Genomic DNA, 21,103 nt, shown 5'->3' on the forward strand with positions numbered 1-21,103 from the left:
GTGCAAAGGAGATGCCCCCACTGGTTTTCACTCTTACTATAGAGAGTTTATAGTCCCATCAACAAAACTAAATGGAGTCACCCAGGGTAGAGACTCAGGGGGAATGTTGATATGGTATAAGTCAGAACTAGCAAACTCAATAGAAACTAGAACTGCAAGCAGTCATGAACGGGGGCCAAGCCCCTCCGCGCGATTCGGACCCCGCGCACCGCAGAGCCCACGGAAGTTGGCCCAAAGTATGACGGGCTCGGGGCAAAAGTGAAGACACAGGCCAACGTCTGAGCCGTGGTATTCGCTGTAATGGGAAGTGCACCCGAAGTGCAAAAGGCTGAATGTGTGCCGATTTGGATTTGTTGTACTAAGAAATGCCCACATTGACCAGTAATGACCACCTTCAAGATATGACCTCAGGATTGGCCCTACATCATACCGACCAAATTTGGTAAAAATCAGTGTAGCCATTCAAGAGATATAAACTTCCCATATTTTTAGCGCCCCTAGTGGCAAAAATTCGCCAAATTTGGCTCATCCCTTCCCAGTGTCATGGCAACCAAGGATCTCAAATGTGGTGTTAATAGCATTTAGTTTGACCGAGATATCAAACAGTTTAAATTTTTTAATAGCTAGCTACAGAAATTTGTTGGTTAATAATTTACGCATTTTTTGACCGAACAAAATTCTTTTGATTACTTTAGATCAGGTCCAGCTGAAGAGTGTACGTGGCAAGTTTCACGCAGATGGGACAAAATCCCAAGGAGGAGTTCGAAAAAGAAGGTTTTGCATATGTGGCGCTTTAGCGAGCGAAATGTGCAGCAGAAGTGGGCGTGTCCTATGTCAGAAAACCCAACTCTATTCAGGGAACATATGGATATAATGTTTGCAAATGTGTTATTCAAAATGTGGAAGTTACAGGCAAAAACGCGATGGCATTCATTATAGCGCCACCTAGTGGAGTACAAGTGCAATTTTTGGTATGGAAGAACTGTGTCCTATTCTATATGTACCATATAAATTTCAAAGCTCTCAGCATAATAGTTTGGCTGAAATTAATGTTTGTTGTTTATCTTGTATTAAGCCACGCCCACATTGACTAGTCATGACCACATTGAAGATGTGGCCTCAGGATTGGCCCTACATCATACCGACCAAATTTCGTAAAAATCGGTGTAGTCGTTTAAGAGATACAAAATTCCCATATTTTTAGCACCCCCTAGTGGCCATAATTCGCCAAATTCGGCTCATCCCTTCCCAGTCTCATGGCAACCAAGGATCTAAAATTTGGTGTTAATACAAAACAGTTTGTTTTTATAGCTAGCTACCGAAATTTGTTCGGTAATAATTTGCGCATTTTTTGACCGGGCAAAATACTTTTGATAACTTTAGATCAGGTCCAGCTGAAGAGTGTACGTGCCAAGTTTCACGCAGATCGGACAAAATCCCCAAGGAGGAGTTTGAAAAAGTAGGCTTTCCAGTTTTTGCGATTTTGCGAAAAAACTTTCTAACCGGAAGTGGGCGTGGCCGATCTGCCAATCACAGTGATTCAGCTCCATTCAAGAATCTGGGGATACAATGTACGACATACGGTTTGGGAGTTAAAGGCAAAAACGTGTTGGCCTAGGTTATAGCACCCCCTGCAGGCGGATATATGTAGTTTTTTGTGTCTTAGATATTCGCAGGAGTCTGGACTAACCCTCCAAATTGCACCGCCCTCCCTTGCATGGTTTCGCCTGCAGCACCACTTTTTAGCCCCCTAAAAATCTTTACAATTAAAATAGGGTTCCTAGCACCGCTGGTCCTTCCCTCGGCCCTTCGGGCTTGGCCCCCTTATAATGAAAAAAGGGAAATATCACATTTGGTTAAAGATGAAAAACAATATAATATCCACAGAGAAAACAATTTTTTTATGTGCAATTTATATTCCCCCAATAGAATCTACATATTTCAATGAGGAGATTTTCTCCACCATAGAATAGGAGATCAGCCATTTCCAGGCCCAGGGATCTGTGCTGATCACTGGAGATTTAAATGCTAGAACTGGCGAGGAGCTAGACTTTACTAGTACTGAATAGAGATGCACCGATCAGGATTTTTGGGGCCGATCACCGATCACCGATCACCAAAAGCTGTATCTGCCGATCCCGATAATGCCGATCACCGATCACAGCGTCAAATCCATAAATTCTTCTATATTGATGTCTTGTGTAACTTTTATATATTTAATTAATGATTCTCCTTACACAACATTGACATTGAATTATAAAGTATAAAAATTAGGAGATGAGAAAGTATCATGAATTGACCACCGTTTTATTGCAGGCTGAGGCAATGTGCAATATTTCACACTCTAGAGACTCTTAGAGACAACTCGGATTCAGCTTACATAGAGTAACTGTAGCTTACTAGTGGGAATGCATGCAGTCAGGGTGGGAAATTTGTCATTTTAGGGGCAAGTCCATTTGGCCTGCACTTACTTACTTACGTACTTTTTTTCAGGGGCACCAAGGCCACATGACAGGGCACAAAGGCAACTGGGTAAAATGTGTTGATTTACCTTTCAGACTGATACCATAACATCCTAATTTATAATAAGACATGGATTGTGTATTAAAACATTTTTTTTAATACCAAAATCAAGTTAAAGTTACATTAGAAAGTAGTTTTTGTTAAGTACGGTTAGGGTGAGGGGATTTTTGTGACACCACACTGAATATTAGTGTTATTGAATATTTCTCCCAATAGAAATTCCCCAAAATTATGGCAAAGCAAATTTTTTTCCAAACAAAAAAATTGTAGAATAACCAGCAGGAGACCACTGGTGTGTGGAGTCATTTTGGTGGCACTACACCCTGAATAATAGTGAAGTTATTGAATTTTTTTGTAGTTTCTCTTTTCGGTGTTGCACTTTGTAGACGGTCCCTGCGCCCTCGTCTCACAGCTGGCTGACCATACAGACCAGAGTTAATGTCCAGACGCTCGTTTGGATGAAAATACGGTTGTAGCTCGTTGTCTACCGTATTATGGTAGGAAAGAGCCGTCGTTTCTGTTTTAACAAGGTTTCACTTATGAGTTATTGATCCGGGAAGTTCGAATCTGTGAATATATTTCCAACTTTACCGGACTAAATCCTACCACATAAGTCAGTTACATATCATGTCAAAACCGGCTGCGCTCGCTCGCTGTGCTGTAAGATTAGTTCTTCTGTTTTGAGACGCTGCTGCTGTGTGAGAGGCTTTCACGTGAGATCATCGTGATGATGAGACTCCACCTGCGCGATCGATTGGTGCATCTCTAGTACTGAAGGTGACAGTTACATCGCTGGAACTAACCTTGACTCCCCTATCCTTCCCAACAGGAATAATTATGACAAAAACACAAACAGGAGTGGAAAACAAGTCTTACAGCTTTGCAGAGAGCTGGGTCTGTACATAGTCAATGGAAGACTGCGAGGGGACTCCTTTGGACGGTATATGTATTGTTCAAACCTTGGCAGCAGCCCTGTTGATTATGCTATAACAGATTTAGACCAAACCTCTTTGAGAGCCTTCACGGTGAAAGAACAAACACCTCTATCGGATCACTCTCAGATCACTTTGTATCTGAAAAGAGCAGACACGGGTAACACATGTTCTGAGCCATGTAAACTGTACAAAATAAAGAAAAGATACAGATGGGCACAAAACAGCCTGGCACAGTACCAGGACGCAATGGTCAGTGAAGATATCCAGTCTCTTCTAGACTCCTTCCTGGTCCAGAGCTACCCTCAGAATACAGAAGGTGTAGAGCTGTGTCTGGTAAACATTAACCATGTATTCGATCATTTGGCCTCATTATCAAACTTAAAATGCAAAACAAAACAACTGAAGAAAATGAACAAGGAGAGGTGGTTTGATTCAGACTGTAAAACCATCAGGACGACATTAAGAAAAGTCTCAAATCTAAAACACAGGAATCCAGACAGCCAGGAGCTCCGCCTGAGTTACTTTGAGACTCTAAAACAATATAAAAACACACTGAGAACAAAAAAAGAACAAAACCTAAAACTGATTGAAGAGTCTTTAGGGTCAAATCAATTCTGGGAAAATTGGAACTCATTTACCATGAAACGCAACAATGAACAGCCCATTCAAAACGGAGATACATGGAAAAATCATTTGAAGATCTCTATAGAAAACATCCAAAGAATCAAGCTCAAGAACAGATTTCAGAAAAACTAAAAGATCTTGAAAGAGTCATTAAAAATTATCAAACCCCACTGGATTATCCTATTACAGAATTAGAACTGGAGGACAAACTCAAGATTCTGCAGCCCAAAAAAGTGTGCGGGCCTGATGGCATCTTAAATGAGATGTTGAAATATTCTTCCAGAAAATGCAAATTGGCTATACTAAAAATATTCAACTTGGTACTAAGTGTTGGTCATTTCCATGAAAGCTGGAGTGAAGGGCTGATCACACCCATCTTTAAGAATGGAGACAAATTCGACCCCAACAACTACAGAGGCATCTGTGTGAGCAGTAACCTGGGGAAGTTATTCGGCAGTATTCTAAATTCAAGAATTATGGACTTCCTCACCGAGCGCAGTGTCTTAAGCAAAAGTCAGCTGGGGGGGGGGATGACCTGCGCTAAGCAAAACCAATCAAGTATAACTGGGGGGGAAACAAAAAAACTGTTAGCCAGTCCCGAGGGCACACCAGTGTGCTGCTGATCTATGACTGGCCATTCACCGCATCAATCGAGTCGCGCAAAGAAGCAGCTGAAAGTTGTGATGATGAAGAAGGAGCGGAGACCGATTCGGAGATTAGACTTGGAAAGAAGTACGAGTGTCGAAACATCCAAGTGTAGTGGTATGAGGCACCACTGCCCTATTAGACTTAGTTTGGCTGCATCACGGTCCCTCTGGCTTATTAGCCAATCACTGCTCTTCCCAAGGGGATATCTGCTAAATGCAGATGTTTTGCTGCGCGATCAGTTTATCGAAAATGTCATTGATGGTTCCCTTCGTCGAGAATTAAAACAATTAGTACGCAGGCAGCCTACCGTCTCTCTGCTGGATGCTAGAGCAGAGGCAATTAGGTGGGAGCGAGAGGGATTGCCAGGGGGTGTGCGCGGCCGAAGCCACTCAGTTCCTTCGTTGATGGGCTTGCAGTGTGGCGTCCAGACTGCTTCTTTAGTGGCTAGTCCACCCCAGGCTTCAGAGCTGCAGGAGGTGAAACAAATGTTGAAGCTCCAACAGGAACAGCTTAAACATCTCGCAGAAACTCTTGCTCAGCTGCAGATCAATCAGCAGCGTAACCATTCTTACCGTGGTCCGGTCATCTGCCGGCGATGTCAGCAGCCAGGCCACTTTGCCAGGGAGTGCAGAGGAGAGCGTGCCCCTCCTCAACAGTCAGTGTCTGCTTCCTCGCGGCCAGTCTCCCGGCTGGATCCAGCTCAGCCTTCGGGAAACTAGCGCCCGTCGAACTGCGGAGCCAAAGTTCGAGGGGAGTTGCCGCTGGCTCACCTGTCATGTGGGGGGATCGCAGAGAAGCTAAGCTAATCAGCACTTGTCCACACATGGATGTGGTTATGGGGGGAGTAACAGTTCCTTGTTTAGTGGACACTGGGTCCATGGTGTCCACAGTCCGAGAAAGCTTCTTCCGGCAACACTTTGAGACTTGGGACCAAGAGAAACTTAAGTCTTGCCATTGGCTTCAGCTTCAAGCCGCCAATGGACTGCCCATCCCATACCTTGGCTACTTGGAACTCGAAGTCGAGCTCTGTGGTCGGACTTTGCCAGGGTGTGGGCTACTGGTGGTCAAGGACCCTCCAGCTGATGCATCTCTTCCTGCCCCGGGTGTCTTGGGGATGAACATTTTACGAAGGTGCTACAGCACCTTGTTTGGGCAACATGGCTCTGCCCTGTTTAAGCTACCCACCGTCACTGAAGCACCAAAGTCTGTGGTGCAGGCATTGCAGAGATGCCATCAAGCCTCTCTGACTTCCTCTTTTGATGCCGTTGGTAAGGTTAAGCTGCGAGGCAAGAAAGCTTGCCGTATCTTTGGTGGCACTATGCAGCTTGTTCCAGCTACCTGTTCTGCACAGCATTCTGGGACTACTGTGCTCTTTGAGCCCTCGGATCGGGGTCTCCCTGCTGGACTGCTTGCGTCTCCAGCACTGGTTCAAGTGGAGGGAGGTACTGTGTATATACCTGTCGTAAACGTTGGAACATCTGATGTGCTGCTTTACCCTCGTACAGAGGTCGGTGCATTGCGTGAGGTTTGTGTGGTGAGCTTACCCTCCAGTGTTAAGGAGGTTCCATCTTATCTGGCCACCATTGCGTCCCAGGCTGTGGTTCCTACGCTGCAAGACCAAATAGATGCGGTTGATCTATCTGCTTTGTCAGCTGAAGAACAGAAGGAAGCCAGACTCCTTCTTTGGAAATATGCTTCTGTCTTTTCCACTCACGACAGCGACCTGGGGTGCACCAACCTGATCGCACATGAAATCCCGCTTCTTGACGACACTCCCATCCGTCAACGCTATCGACGTATTCCGCCATCAGAGTACGAAGTAGTCAAGGAGCACATTAACCAGCTGCTAGGTGCACAGGTCATCAGGGAAAGCTGCAGTCCGTTTGCTTCACCGATCGTGCTGGTTAAAAAGAAGGATGGTAGTCTGCGCTTGTGCGTAGACTATCGGCAGCTTAACCACAGGACCCGAAAAGACGCATTTCCTCTTCCTCGGATCGAGGAGTCACTGGATGCACTCACCGGAGCCCGCTGGTTTTCCACTATGGATTTAGCCAGTGGGTACAATCAGGTCCCGGTGGCGGAGGCCGACCGACCCAAGACGGCGTTTTGCACTCCTTTCGGACTTTTTGAGTGGAATCGCATGCCCTTTGGGTTGTGTAATGCACCCAGCACTTTCCAGCGACTTATGCAGCGTGTTTTTGGAGATCAGCAATGTCAGTCGCTGCTCTTGTACCTGGATGACATTGTGGTTTTTTCATCTACCTTTCAACAACATCTTGAGAGACTGGAAGTGGTACTGCAACGATTACAACACGAGGGCCTGAAGGCCAAGTTGTCAAAGTGCTCCTTTTTTCAACAGGAGGTGCGTTACTTGGGCCACATTATTTCAGCCGAAGGTGTTTCCACTGATCCGAGCAAGCTTGAGGTGGTAGCCAACTGGCAGCCTCCCACCACCATCTTGGCGCTGCGGTCCTTTCTCGGATTTGCAAGCTACTATCGTCGCTTTGTGGAAGGCTTTGCCAAGTTGGCTGCCCCTCTACATCGCCTTGTAGCTGAACTTGTGGGGTCCAAGTCCAGACGCTCTGAATCAGTTGTGGGAAAATGGACAGGAGAACATCAGCGGAGCTTTGAGGCTCTAAAATCTAAGCTTACCACCGCACCCGTGCTGGCATACGCTGACTTCTCCCTTCCTTTCATCTTGGAGGTCGACGCAAGCCATGGGGGCCTGGGCGCAGTGCTCTCCCAAGAGCAAGAAGGAAAAGTGCGGCCCATTGCCTTCGCCAGTCGTAGCTTAAGGCCGACTGAACGCAACCCTGTCAATTATAGCTCTATGAAGCTGGAGTTTCTGGCGCTAAAATGGGCTATGACTGATAAATTTCGAGAATACCTTCTTGGCCACAAATGTCTTGTCTTCACAGACAATAATCCGCTTAGCCATCTGTCATCAGCTAAGCTTGGAGCCCTGGAGCAGCGTTGGGCAGCCCAACTTGCGTCATTTGACTTTGAGATCCGTTACCGCTCTGGCAAGAGTAACACAAATGCGGATGCTCTGTCGCGCTTGCATCCTCCCAGAACCACGGATCTTGAGATCATCGTCTCCGGCACATCACTTCCTCAGCCCTTGCAACAGGCTCTCCAGGCCAGTGGGCCTACAGCCTGTCAGGCTGCTGTTCAGGCCCTGCCTCAGCATCTGCCTGCAGACATTGGAGAACTTCAGCGAGCTGATCCTGTGACCCAGGAAGTCCTTGTGTTTTGGCAGCAGAAACGATACCCGAATCATGACGATCGTAAGCGGTTATCTCCACCAGCCTTGGTGCTTCTCAAGCAGTGGGAGCGATTGATTGAACGGGCCGGAGTGGTGTACCGGCAAGTCTCTCGCTCTGACGGGGGAGAACTAGTTCTCCAGGTGCTTTTGCCAGCTGCTTTGAGGGACAAAGTCCTTATGGAGGTCCATCAAAATCATGGGCACCAGGGGGTGGGCAGGACTTTGGAATTGCTCAGGCAGCGGTGCTATTGGCCGGGGATGTCAACCGATGTGAAGCGTTGGTGTCAAACTTGTGAGCGGTGCCAAGTGGCTAAAGACTCTGGGCCACCCGTTCGTAGCTTCATGGGACATCTGCTTGCTTCAGAGCCTAATGAAATCCTGGCAATGGATTTTACAATGCTTGAACCAACCCATAACGGGCTGGAGAACGTCCTTGTGCTGACGGATGTGTTCAGCAAATATACACTCGCCATTCCCACTCGTGACCAGCGTGCCTCTACGGTGGCACAAGCGCTCGTCACGGAGTGGTTCTCCAAGTTTGGTGTTCCAGCGCGCATTCATTCTGATCAGGGTCGCAACTTTGAAAGTGCACTCATTCGACAGCTGTGCGGTCTCTATAACATCGAAAAATCCCGCACCACACCGTACCATCCGGCAGGTAATGGTCAGTGTGAGCGTTTTAATCGCACTCTTCATGACTTGCTGCGCACTTTGCCTCCCTCTAGGAAGCGTGACTGGCACTCCTGTCTACCTCAGATACTGTACGCCTATAACACCACACCGCATCAGTCCACTGGGGAAACGCCATTTTTCCTCATGTTTGGTCGTGAGGCAAGGCTCCCTGTTGACTTCTTGCTGGGAAGAGTGCAGGATCCTGTTGATGGGACAGTGAATGACTGGGTCCGGGAGCATCAGACTCGGTTACATGTGGCTTTTGACGGCGTCCGAGGCCGACTGAAGGAGGCAGCCCAACGCCGGAAGGAAAACCATGACCAGTCTGTCCGGTCAGAACCACTGGTGGTGGGCCAGTCAGTGATTTTAAAGGAGTTTGGTTGGAAGGGTCGGCATAAGATCCAGGATAAGTGGAATCCTGTGGTGCATCGAGTGATCAAAGCTCCCCCTGGCAATGGGGCAGTGTATACAGTTGCACCAGAGGACGACCCTGCCAAAGTCAAACGGGTACATCGAACACTGCTTAAAGCCATAGTTGGGATGGCTGCTTCAGGCGACAACCCTGCTCCTCTTCCCATCATACTTGGCCGGCGGGCAGTGTCTGAGAGCTCCTCTGACGATGAGGACTTGATGGCTGTGGTAAGGGACCCCCTTTTCCCACCAGCTGATCACTCTGCTGGAGAAGCCCAACTGGCTCCTGCATCAGCGACACCCGTTGCTTTAACAGTCCCATTGCACCCTGCTCTTTTGGGTTCTTCGGTCTCTCCCTCTTCTGGGAGCAACGACACCGCTGCGCTACGTGCAGTAACCTTACCCTCAGCACTTCCTGTTCACTCGACGGCACGGTCCCCTTCTCTAAGCACCGCCCCCTTGGCAGTCCCTCAATCAGGGAACGATGAAGCTGTCAGGCGACGGACAACCCGATCTACCGCTGGACACCACTCAAACCTCCATCACTTACCCAGGCCTGCCAGTGAGGTTGCTCAGGCGGGGCCCTCAGCCGTTCAGTCAAGTGCTGTGTCTGCTTTCTTTAGACCATGGTCTTAGAGTTGAGTTTCTTAAGTGCATCGTCGGGTCGACGATGAAAATGGGGGGGGGTGGATTGTAGTGGTATGAGGCACCACTGCCCTATTAGACTTAGTTTGGCTGCATCACGGTCCCTCTGGCTTATTAGCCAATCACTGCTCTTCCCAAGGGGATAAAAGTAGGCCGTGTCCCCCCTCCTGACCTCTCGCTTCCTGCCTTTTCGGCCCGCCTACTTCCGGGTCGTCGTATGTGCCGCTAGCGCCCGAGCACAGGTAAGCGCACATTGCCGTGCTGTTTTTTTGTATATTCGTCCGTGTTTCATTTAATTAAAACTGTCGTTCCCTAATAGACTTGGCGTCTTCACCGCGGTCGAGCCAACCGGTCAGGGGCTGTTTATTGCTGCAACCAGAGCATTGGTGAGTGATGACATGCTTCTGCCATTTATTGCTGTAGCCAGGTGCTAAGCCCCTCTTCTGCTCCTCTCCCTCTAACAGTCTGCTGGTTGTGTGCTGCATGGTGGCTGTCTTCCCTGCTACGTTTGGTTTCTTCACCCCTCTCCCTCTTTGGGAGGGATGCCAATGCACTCTGACTTATAGCTGGAACTGAAACGCTAACGCTAAGCTAATGCTAACGTTAGCTGCGAGCACAGCTGATTAATCACGGCTTTTACCGCTGCTACCTTGCTACCGCTGCTTCGCCGCTGTCTGCCGCTGTTCTGCTGCTTCGCCGCTGTTCTGCTACCTTGCTACCGCTGCTTCGCCGCTGTCTGTCGCTGTTCTGCTGCTTCGCCGCTGTTCTGCTGCTTTGCTGCTGCTGCTCCGACGGCCTGGCTCTGGTCCGGTCAGCCGCCGGTGGTCAGCCTGTTTCCTGCTGCTAAGTGCGGTGCTGCTTCGTGTGTGTGTGGCTGTCACTCGTACTGGATGCAACGAGTTTGCTAGAACTCTCAGCCACTCACTAAAACTGTAATTCTGCGTGTGTGTGTGTCTTAAGTGCAATCTGGCAAGGTTTGGTTTAATTGTTTATTTATTTATTCCCTGGTTAATGGTTGAATTTCTGTTGTTAATTTGATCAATTTGAGTTAAAACTGTTAAAACTGGTTAATTGTTGAGTTGATATCTCTGGCCAGAGACTTGTTTCTTTTGTTTGTTGGGTTGATTTATTAATCTAATTTAACACTTTTCAGTTTATTAATTGATCATTTACATGTGTGGGCACGCATTATAAAAGATTTTGTCCTTAAATTTGAGCCCTTTTAATCGTGTTTTCCTCTCCCCTTTAGTGCTGAAGGCTGACGGTGGTGGTGGTGGTCCTCCTGGGTGGTGGTGGTCCCCTGTGTGCTGTGTGATCCCTTTTTAAGATTTTCTTTGTTTGCACGTCACGTTTTGCTGTGTGCGTGGGGTGTTCTCCTTTTTCTTTTGGATGTCACTTCCCCTACCAAACCCCTCTCCCAGCCGGTAAGCCTCAGCCTACGTCCCCCTTTTTGGTTGGGCTCCCTTCTTTCTGTTGCATTGCCAATCTTGTGCTTATCTTTTAATAAATAAAATATTGTATATGATCATTGAACGCCGTCTCTCTCTCCCTCCCTGAGTGAACGAACCTGAGTGTCCTTTTCGTTTTGAAGGTAATAATTGACCTTTAGTACGGGTCCTTGGGCCCTAACCCAAGGTGGCGTTGTTGGTATCTGGTGTATAACATAGTAATAGCCCTCGTGTCGCCACACAAGGTAACGTTATTATTAGCAAAAAACAATAGCTTTTTTCGTTGGCTGGCTATGCTTTGAGCATATTTAGCTTGGTTATGAACTGCTTTTTAGTCAATGAACGTTAGCCTTATAAGCCTGTAAACACATAGCCCTCGTGTGTCATGATGTATTTTGAGCTAACATTACATGTTGTTAGCTAGCTATAGTAAAGAGGAACTAATGTGCAAGTCTGGTCGCTTTTCTGCTGTTTTGGTAATGCTCCTCTCCTCCATGTGCATTTGTTATGCGTGTGTATTTGTGTAGTCTTCACCCTCATAAAACAACAGTTTGCCGGTTACGGTGCGCGTTAGTGTCGCAGTGAGCGGAGACTGAGTAACATTCATCTCCGTCCGCATAACAGTGCGTGGTAAAAGCGAAACACATACGGTCCGATCGCGAGCCGCCCCCCACCCCCTGCCGTCGGACGATCCGACCACTTGCCACAGTGTCCTTAAAAAATTGTGGGGAAACACTGTACACTGATGTTTCAAGGTTGGTTTTCAGCCATGAGATGCTAGGTGGATGGCAGAGAGCCTCCATTCTCACTCGTAACAACTCTCAAGTCATGTAGATAATCACAATTATCACAGTCTGGAGCTTTTTGATTAAGGTAAAAATGTAGCATAGCCAGGGAGAAATCCTGCTTAGTTCCTCTTTACCTAGCTATAACTTTCATCATGCTGCTGTTAAACATTATTTTAGCTAACTTGATCAACTCTGCATTGATTTCAGAATGAGGGAGATTGAGGAGAAGGATGCACTGATAGTCCGTAAACTGGACTCGGGTTGCAAGAGCAGTTGGAGGTGGGCTTGGTTGCAGGTGGAAACTTCAATTGAGGTGAAGCAAGTAAAACACAAGTTTCCATTGTCAGATGTTTTCACTAAAATTGATAAAAAGGGATGCGCTAAGTGCAAACTATGCACCAAAGAAATAAATTATGCAAGCAGAGGTGTGCATGCCCTATTGGCACATTGCCAGACAGGGGTACACACACCAGAGATTTACAAATATAATCACAACACAAAGTGTTGCCCAGCTCCTCAGAAGAGACAAAGACTCGGCATTGGCATCAACCAATGCGGCAGAGAAAATCCGGGAGAGTGCTATGCCTAAACTACCAGTAGCTATGTGGGACCGCATATCCAATGCAGAGGTGGGTGTACATGTGTATGTTTGTGTGTGTGGAGTAGGGTGTATTTATAGAGTAGGGGGCAGTGTAGGGTGTATTTGTAGAGTAGGGTGAGTTTTGTGCTGCTGTCAACAAAATCATTAAATGAATAATTATATATACACTATCTTTTATCTAGGCAATGATCCTTGGTGTTCTGGCGGAACATTCCCTGCCTCTCACAATGGCACCTGTCTTGGTGGATCTGTCTCAACAACTGGCTGCAGACAAGCCTGCACTAAGCCAGATGAAACTTTCGCGAACTGCTGCCTCCTACAAAATGGTGCATGGACTGGGCCACACATTCTCTGAACGAACATTAGCCAACTTAAGGAGATATCTTTTTCTCTCAACATGGATGAGAGCACATGTAGCAGCAACAAAAAAGTGCTTGCCATGCTTGTTTTGTTACTATAATGAAGAATGCAACAATGTTGTAGTCGAACACTTGGGCTCTCTTGAAGTTTTTAAGGTCAGTGCTGCGAGTTTATAGGGAGCCATGTGCCACTTCTTTGAGGAAAAAGACATTCCCTGGTCCAATCTGATCAGTATAATGTTAGACTCCTGCAATGTGATGCGTGGTAGCAAGTCGGGACTCGAGACAAGAGTCAGAGAAATGGTGTCAAACCCTGCTTGATGTCGATGGCGACTCGTTTCACCACATCCATAATGTTGCCAAAAGGTTTGCAGAGCCATTTGGGAGATACCTGGAGCAGCTCTTTACGGACCTCCACACTGACCACCAATGGGCATCAGACCAGGTAATGAGACAGTACATTTTAATTTAAGCTTTGTGAAAAATCTAGTTATTAGTTCTCACAGATTTTTAATAATGTCACTGTCATGTAAAAGGACTTGTTTTTATTTGCAGACCATGTACCTTAAAGAAATTGCTGAGTACATGGACATACCAGCCACAAATCCCCAGAGGTTTGTTGCCCACCGTTGGTTGTCCGCGTACAATGTTGGGATGCAGACAAGGAGGATGCTGCCAGCATACAAGGTCAATTTCAGTTTTACGTCACATACACAATCTTAGAATGAACCATAGTGCAGTGAAATGCTTAATACCCTGGTCAAACTCTGGCTGGAACAAGTAGTTGATTTGAACATTCAATATAGTATAGTAGTGCAAATAAATAAATCCATTTTCAATTCCAGGTCCTATTCTTTGGTTTCCAGGCTAAGGCAGACCAAGCTCTGTATCAGGAACCACTGCAGCAGCTCTACAGGGACCACAATGTGAGTGAGAAGGCACAGCTGACTTGTGCACCAAGACCTCAGCCAGAAAGGTATGTTGTAACTGGGGGGTTTTGTACATGGTTGAAAGTGTACATTTTAAGCCTGGATGGCAGATTTATACATTATATAATCTGTTTTTTTTTTCTTGGAAGGTATGACTGACATGGGGAAGGAGAGGAAGAGCCGAGTGGTGAAGAAGATCTGGTTTGAGAGCGAGAAAGTGGATCTCTACCTCAGTGTGTACCTCGGCGTACTTCCAATACTCAAGGAGTATGTGATGATGTTCCAGGTGAGTGTTTTTCTATAGATAAGGCAAGTCAGCTCTTCTCCAAGGCGACATAGACATAAGATTACTGAAACTTGCATGTTTTTGTGTGCATTTAAGGGAAGTCAATCTCTGGTCCACAAGCTACACGACAAGCAGCTTGAAGTGTTTGTCAACTTCCTGGCTTGCTTCATCAAACCCGAGCATCTGAAGATGTCACCCACTGCAATGAAGGAATTGGACTTGGCCAACCAGACCCTGTATTCCCAGATCTATGTTGGGAAAGTGGCAGAAAACCTGGTAGCAGCCCGTCCAAAACACCCGGTGAGTATGTGAAATGGTGTGTGTAATGAATTCATTTTAAGAAGTCTGTATTTGGTGTTAATGTAAGTGATCTGTCTCTGAAATTGTTATATATATTTATGAAGTGTTTTTTTGTATTTGATGCGTCTCATAGATCATCGTGGATTTCCTTGAGAAGGTGACCAAATATGTTGCTTGTGGCCAGTACATGCAGGTGAGGACTGGGAAATGGTCTGTCTGTTGCCTATTGCAGACACCGGTGCATTTGATCACTGTGAAGTAGCCTGAGATACATACCTGTATCTGATCACTATGTATGTTTTGATGAAGGCTAAGCTTGAAACATAAACATATTGACAGCCCAAAAAAGGTGAATTTTCCTTCTTTTCTTTTTCAATGGTGAGTTCTACCATACATCTGTTTGCTGTGAGGTTTTTTTTGCACATGCAGGCGAAGTTGCCACTGAGGAGTAAGACTCTCCAAGCCTTGTCCTCAGTCGATCCTGTGGTGAGGGGCCATTCGGAGGCAGGGGCCCAACTGAGGAAGCTGGCTGACCTCATGAAACACCTGGTTCCTCAGGAGAGTGACATCACCCAGGAAATCATCCGCTACAACATCGATGCAACACTGGCCCAGTACCAAGAGGGAGACAACATGGTCATGTGGTGGGCCCATGTCATGAGCACAGGGAAATATCCAGCCCTAAGTGAGGTTGTCAAAGGTGCAGTGTCAATCTTCCATGGGCCCATGGTGGAATCATCCTTTAACCTTATGGGTTATGACATCATTACCCCTAAAAGCTCAAATATGAACATCTCCACATTCAATGCCATCCAGACAGCAAAGTACTATATGAAGTCTAGGGGGATGACAGCTACCATGATGTTCAAGAGAGAAGATGAGAAGTTTGGACCTGTTGACAGAAAACTGTGCCGGAACATGAGGACTGCTGGAGGAAGGGATAAAGCACAGAGAGCAGATAGGCTGATGGAGAAAAGAAGGAGACAGGTGAAGTAGACACTGAACCTACACACACACTCAGTACACTGTGTACTCGGTTCACAAATACCACATACAATGATCACTATTAATAACATCTTTTGTTATTATGCCTTATTTTGTTACTTGATGTTATGTTGCTACCTTGTTCTTAGACAAGACTATGCTTGTATAGCCTAGTCATGTCAATATCATGTCATATCATCATGTAATATTTGAATTCCAGGTGGAGTATGGCTGCAAGAAAACCTGTGCAAGTGCACAAGAAAGCAAGAGGACCGCATAGGAAGAGGAGAAGGAAGCACGGCAGAGACATGCAGCTAAGCAAAGAAATGCTGCTAGACGTAAGGCCCTAGAAGTGCTCCAAGGGAAGGCAAAGAAGAAGCACTGATGGATACTGCATCAAGCAAAGGAATGCTGCTAGAAGGAAAAAGAAAAAATGAACTGAGACACAATTGGCACATGATACTTCAGCACATCACAAAATCACAAAAAATAGATGAACAAAGGGAGAGGCAGAGGGAGTTGTGGCACATGTTACTAGCAATTTTTCCCCACTGGGAGTTCACTGTTAACTGTTTTTGTACATATTTTTATGAAATGATTAAACACAATTTATTACTTAACCTGTGTATGTCTCTTATTTATTTGGTAGGCCTCTTAGGTGTCTAAGAATAGTAGACACTAAAAGTTTTAATTGTTTAATATATATACCATGCTGATCAAAGTAAAATTAGGCAGACTAGGGATGTTTTTTCTCAATATTGAGGAGAGGACATTGATGACACAATTTACCTCTGTCTCCTCTGCTATAAATGCACACCCTGGCTGTCGATCCTGTTTGCATCCCTGTTTGATGTAATTAAATCAATATATGAGAAAAACAAATTGGCTGTCAAAATTGGAGATAAACACACAGACTTCTTCCCACAGGGTAGAGGGGTGAAGCAAGGCTGCAACCTCAGCCCCACCCTCTTCAATATTTATATTAATGAACTGGCATTGTTATTAGAACAATCACCAGCACCCGGTCTCACTCTGCAAGACACAGAAATCAAGTGTCTGTTTAATGCAGATGACCTGGTCATACTGTCTCCTACTAAAGAAGGTCTTCAGCAGAACCTGGACCTTCTATATTAGTACTGTCAGAACTGGGCCCTGTCAGTTAACATGAAGAAGACCAAAATTATCACCTTCCAAAAAACATCAGGGTTTCAGAGAAATGAACCAACATTTAAAATAGGTGGGACCCACATAGAACAAACAAATACATATACTTACCTGGGTTTACAAATAAGCTCCACAGGGAACCCTCTGCTCTGCCGTGAGGAAACTCAAAGAGAAGGCAACAAGGGCTTTCTATGCCAGTGGTTCCCAACCTGGGGGCCGCACCCCCCCTAGGGGGGTGCCAGAGATCACAGGAGGGGCGCACAACTTTGTCTGTTCTGAGGTTGTGAGGTAAAAATTATATTTGTGCAACCCTCTGAGGTCGATTGACGCGCCGGTACGTCAAAATCACGTGACCTATTTAAGATGACGTAGCAGCAAGACGGAGCCTCAGTGAGTCTCGGTCCGACTTATGTGTTGGAGGAGCCTACAAGCTGTGTACCAGTTTTTAAATTGTGTTGATAGACCAAGTAAAACTGGACTTATGATAAATAATGTACGGCACGCTTTTTCGTTAACATTACCGTCACGTTTGGTGCGCGTTTGGTGCAGGAAGAGACGGTCAACACGGACTTCTCTCACGAAAGTGTCAGCAAGCAGGAAAAGTTTGCGAGCTAAAAAACACGTTCCTATTGGTGGAAAAAGGCACCACACCAGCCAATCACAAAATTACATGGCAAGACACGTGATTTGGTTGCTGGGGACAGGAGGAAGTTGTGGAGGGACCAACAGTGATGGTAAGAGAGTTGAGAGATGTGTGTCAAAATGAAAAAATAACTGTACAGTCACACATGTGAAGTTGTGCTGACAATAATGACACCAAACAAGGCAAGGTAAATAGTTTTTAAGGTGAAATATAATGGTAAAATCAAAAAAAATCAAAATGGCCAATTATACCCTGGACTGCATAAAATCCCAGTAACACACCCAATCAAAACTCTCTATAATTAAAATTGAAACATATTTCTTGGTCCACATTTAAATTCAGTAAGCTATTTATTACCAACTGCCCTATGAGGTTTGCCTATTCTGCTCTCTGGTAGGCCTATTCTGGTCATGTGTGTGTTTGTGTGTGATACACTTGATGACACAGAAAGGAAGAAGTGTATCTATATACATTGTAAAGCTAGGAGAATATAGCTGTTGTTTATTTTTGCAAATACAAGTTTGTAATTAACCACTTTATTCTTTTAGTGTATGTGGGTTGGGGGGACCTGGCTTGTCTTGGACACAGGCAAGGGGGGCTTCAAGGAAAAAAGGTTGGGAACCACTGTTCTATGCCATCAAACGTTCAGTTCAAATCCAAATCCCAATTAGGACATGGCTCAAAATATTTAAATCAGTTATAGAATCGATTGCATTGTATGGCAGTGAGGTATGGGGCTCATTAGTACAACATGATTGGGCAAAATGGGACAAAAATCCAATTGAAACCCTGCATACAGAGTTCTGCCAAAGTATCCTCCGGGTACAAAGAAAAACCCCAAACTCTGCATGCAGGGCTGAATTAGGCCAATATCCTTTACTTCTAAATATTCAAAAAAGATCGATTAAATTCTGGAGCCACATTAAAACAAGCGACCCTGCCTCTTACCATTATAAAGCCCTCGCCTACCAGGAGTTGAACATAGAAAGGAGTCCCCACAGCCAACTGGTCCTGAGGCTGACTGACCTTTCACCTTCTGACATCACAAACCCCAGTCAGCCTCAGAGCAGTTACACTATCACTCAGAAGATTAGACCTAACCAAATTATAACTGAAGGAAAAGAAAAATACACAACTTATTGGAATGATATTACACGCTCACAACACAAACTGGAAACATATTTGACCCTAAACAGACAGTATACTGTGGCAGAGTACCTAACCACAGTAACTGATCAGAACCTGAGAAAGACATTGACAATGTATAGACTGAGTGACCACAGTCTGGCAGTAGAGAAGGGCAGACACCATCAGACCTGGCTGCCCAGAGAGGACAGGCTGTGCTGTCACTTTGATGAGGGAGTTGTAGAAACAGAACTACACTTTCTAACACAGTGTCACAAATACAGAAACATCGGAGAGGAATTCTTTCCACAATTTGAAAAACAATGCCCCGAATTCAGAGGTTTAACAGAAAGGGAGAAGTTACCCCTCATTCTGGGGAAAAAGAAAGAATGCGCAGTGTTGGCTGCTAAATATGTCACTTCCTGCCACAACAAACGAGACAACCAGTAGGACATAGATATATAATAAGTTAGACATTTATACCGCCACCATCTCCTTTAATTTATTTATTTATTTCTTATTCTATTTATTTATTTTTATTTGTATTTATTTATTTTTTTTATTATCATTTTACTTATCTATTTTATCACTAGTTGTACTATCCCAGCTTTTAACATCTCTTCATTTTATTTAATTTATTTTCAATCTATGTTAAATACATATATGTATATATATATATATATAAATATGTGTATATATATGTATATATGTATATATATATATGTATATATATATATATATATATATATATATATATATATATATATATATATATATTGCTTATATTACATGTACATATATTGTTTTATGTCTTTTGTTTTGTTGAATAGTATTATTGTTATTATTGTTGTGATTGTGCTTTGGCAACACATGTTAAATGTCATGCCAATAAAGCCTTTTGAATTGAATTGAAAATTGAGAGAGAGAGAAAGAGAAAGAGTTAGAGGGAGAGAGAGCTGTGTCTGTGTGTGTCTGTCTGTCTGTCTGTGGTTGTGTGTCTGTCTGTGTGTCTGTGTGTCTATCTGTGTGTGTGTGTGTGTGTCTGTGAGTGTGTGTATGGCGTTAAATCGATGTCAATGCAATTAGAGAGACACGCAGCAACGCACGCACACATGATTATTTTGTTATGCGTATGGCGGTAGAATCGTTTCAAAAAGCGTGCGCACCTATCAACTGATCGTGTGACTTGCGCCTGCTTTGACGCCTGTGCAGCAAGCCGCGCCTGAGGTGTAATGTAGTTTCCTCATTGACTTATAATGGCCCCCCGTTCATGCGCACGTTCACGCGTGATGACTGCTTCACACCGGTAATCACACGACGGGTAGTGACTACGCGTAACATTCATGCGTCTTTTTGCAAACGCACGTGTTAACGCTCGCATGAAGATGATTGAAAAAATTTTTCACGCGCTTACGCGTACGCGGAAATGACGTGCGCAAACTCTGTCACACGTAACAAGAAGCTGCGTACGTATGTCTGTCTTTCACTGTTTGACAAATGTTGTTAGGCGTTCACACGTACGTGCGGTCGCAGACTCTGAAGCTTCGCAGCCGGAAGTTGACCTGAACCGTGCGCACCAGTCCGCGTACATGAACGCCTCGCGTAGTTGTTCTGTGTTCCATTTTCATCCAGTAGATGGTGCAATCGATCCAATGCGAGATTCATTTTCATTTTAACCCTGGAGTGAGGGGACAGCCTTCCATTCCAACACACCCTTCCAATGCGAAACAGCCCCACTCAGAAACACAGCTGTTCCGAAATTGATTTTCAAGTTTACATTACTTCCTACATCAAAAACTGCCGTCTGCTCACCGGCCGCACTCACACAACTCATTGCTTTTTATTGCTAATAGGCCTTTGTCACTATCTTCATTTATTATGTAGTATATTTTCGCTTGCAGCAAACACATTTAAACGTTTGTCTAATCTTTTTACACGCACTATCCGTGGTGCTGGAATCCCCACTTCCAGCCGCACTCTCACAACTCTGAAATAAACTGTGGCCCATGGGTGCGATCTGCCGGGGAATGACCCCTCTGCTCGTCCTTTGCGTGCTGTGCCCACGCAAAGGCTGTTACATTATTACATTGAATGTAATAATGTCTGCAAACGTAATAAACATCAAACACCTAATAATACTGACCGTGCGTGCAAAATCCAGCTGCTGACCCTCCGCTCCACTGTCACACAACGGATCCCTCTCTATTGTAATTGTTTGCCCAAAAAATAATTTCCATGAAGAAAACATCGCCTGATATTTAAATTTAAATTCCCATTGACAATACAAATCTCAAGAAATCTGGATGTATTGCTCATTTGTACACACAACACTTATCAGTCTACAGGCAAGAATCAAGAATCTAAAGGTTTATTAATTCAATACATTTCAAAATTCGCTTTATTGCCATGAATGCCACAACAATATTGCTAAAGCAATAAAGAACTAACGAAAAGAATACCTAGCACAGTACCGTTATACTTACTGTGTGTTTATGTGAAATAATAATAATATTAATAATAATAACAACTTTGAACATTATCACAATCAATCTGTGATGTAAATAACAAAATGCAAACATTACAGACTTCTAACCATTTTTCTAAAAGTGTCTGTATTTTAATTGAGAATAGTTTTTGTATAAATTACAGAAATGGAAAAGAAAATATGATTTGTTTTACCTATTTCGGCCATAAGCGGTCATATTGACCGCACATCATTTCGCGGGATTTCATTCATTGTCTCTCTTGTCTCT

General features: G+C 44.8%; 1 protein-coding gene across 3 annotated transcripts; it reads left to right on the top strand.

Moving 5' to 3' along the window:
- The first annotated feature begins 8,805 nt into the window (after positions 1-8,805).
- Positions 8,806-11,256, top strand: LOC115566842 (uncharacterized). Of its 3 annotated transcripts, none has more exons than XM_030392868.1 (3): positions 8,806-9,965; positions 10,043-10,109; positions 10,188-11,256. In XM_030392868.1, exon 1 carries the CDS (start codon positions 8,812-8,814, stop codon positions 9,712-9,714), a length of 903 nt encoding a protein of 300 aa, XP_030248728.1. In that variant the 5' UTR covers positions 8,806-8,811; the 3' UTR covers positions 9,715-9,965; positions 10,043-10,109; positions 10,188-11,256. The 3 variants fall into 3 exon arrangements, with proteins under 3 accessions (XP_030248728.1, XP_030248727.1, XP_030248726.1); XM_030392867.1 differs by having other exon boundaries at positions 10,973-11,256; XM_030392866.1 differs by having other exon boundaries at positions 10,043-11,256.
- Positions 11,257-21,103: the final 9,847 nt, after the last annotated feature.

The sequence above is a fragment of the Sparus aurata genome, chromosome 17, assembly GCF_900880675.1.
Source record: "Sparus aurata chromosome 17, fSpaAur1.1, whole genome shotgun sequence".
In the NCBI taxonomy this organism is placed as follows: Eukaryota; Metazoa; Chordata; class Actinopteri; order Spariformes; family Sparidae; genus Sparus; species Sparus aurata.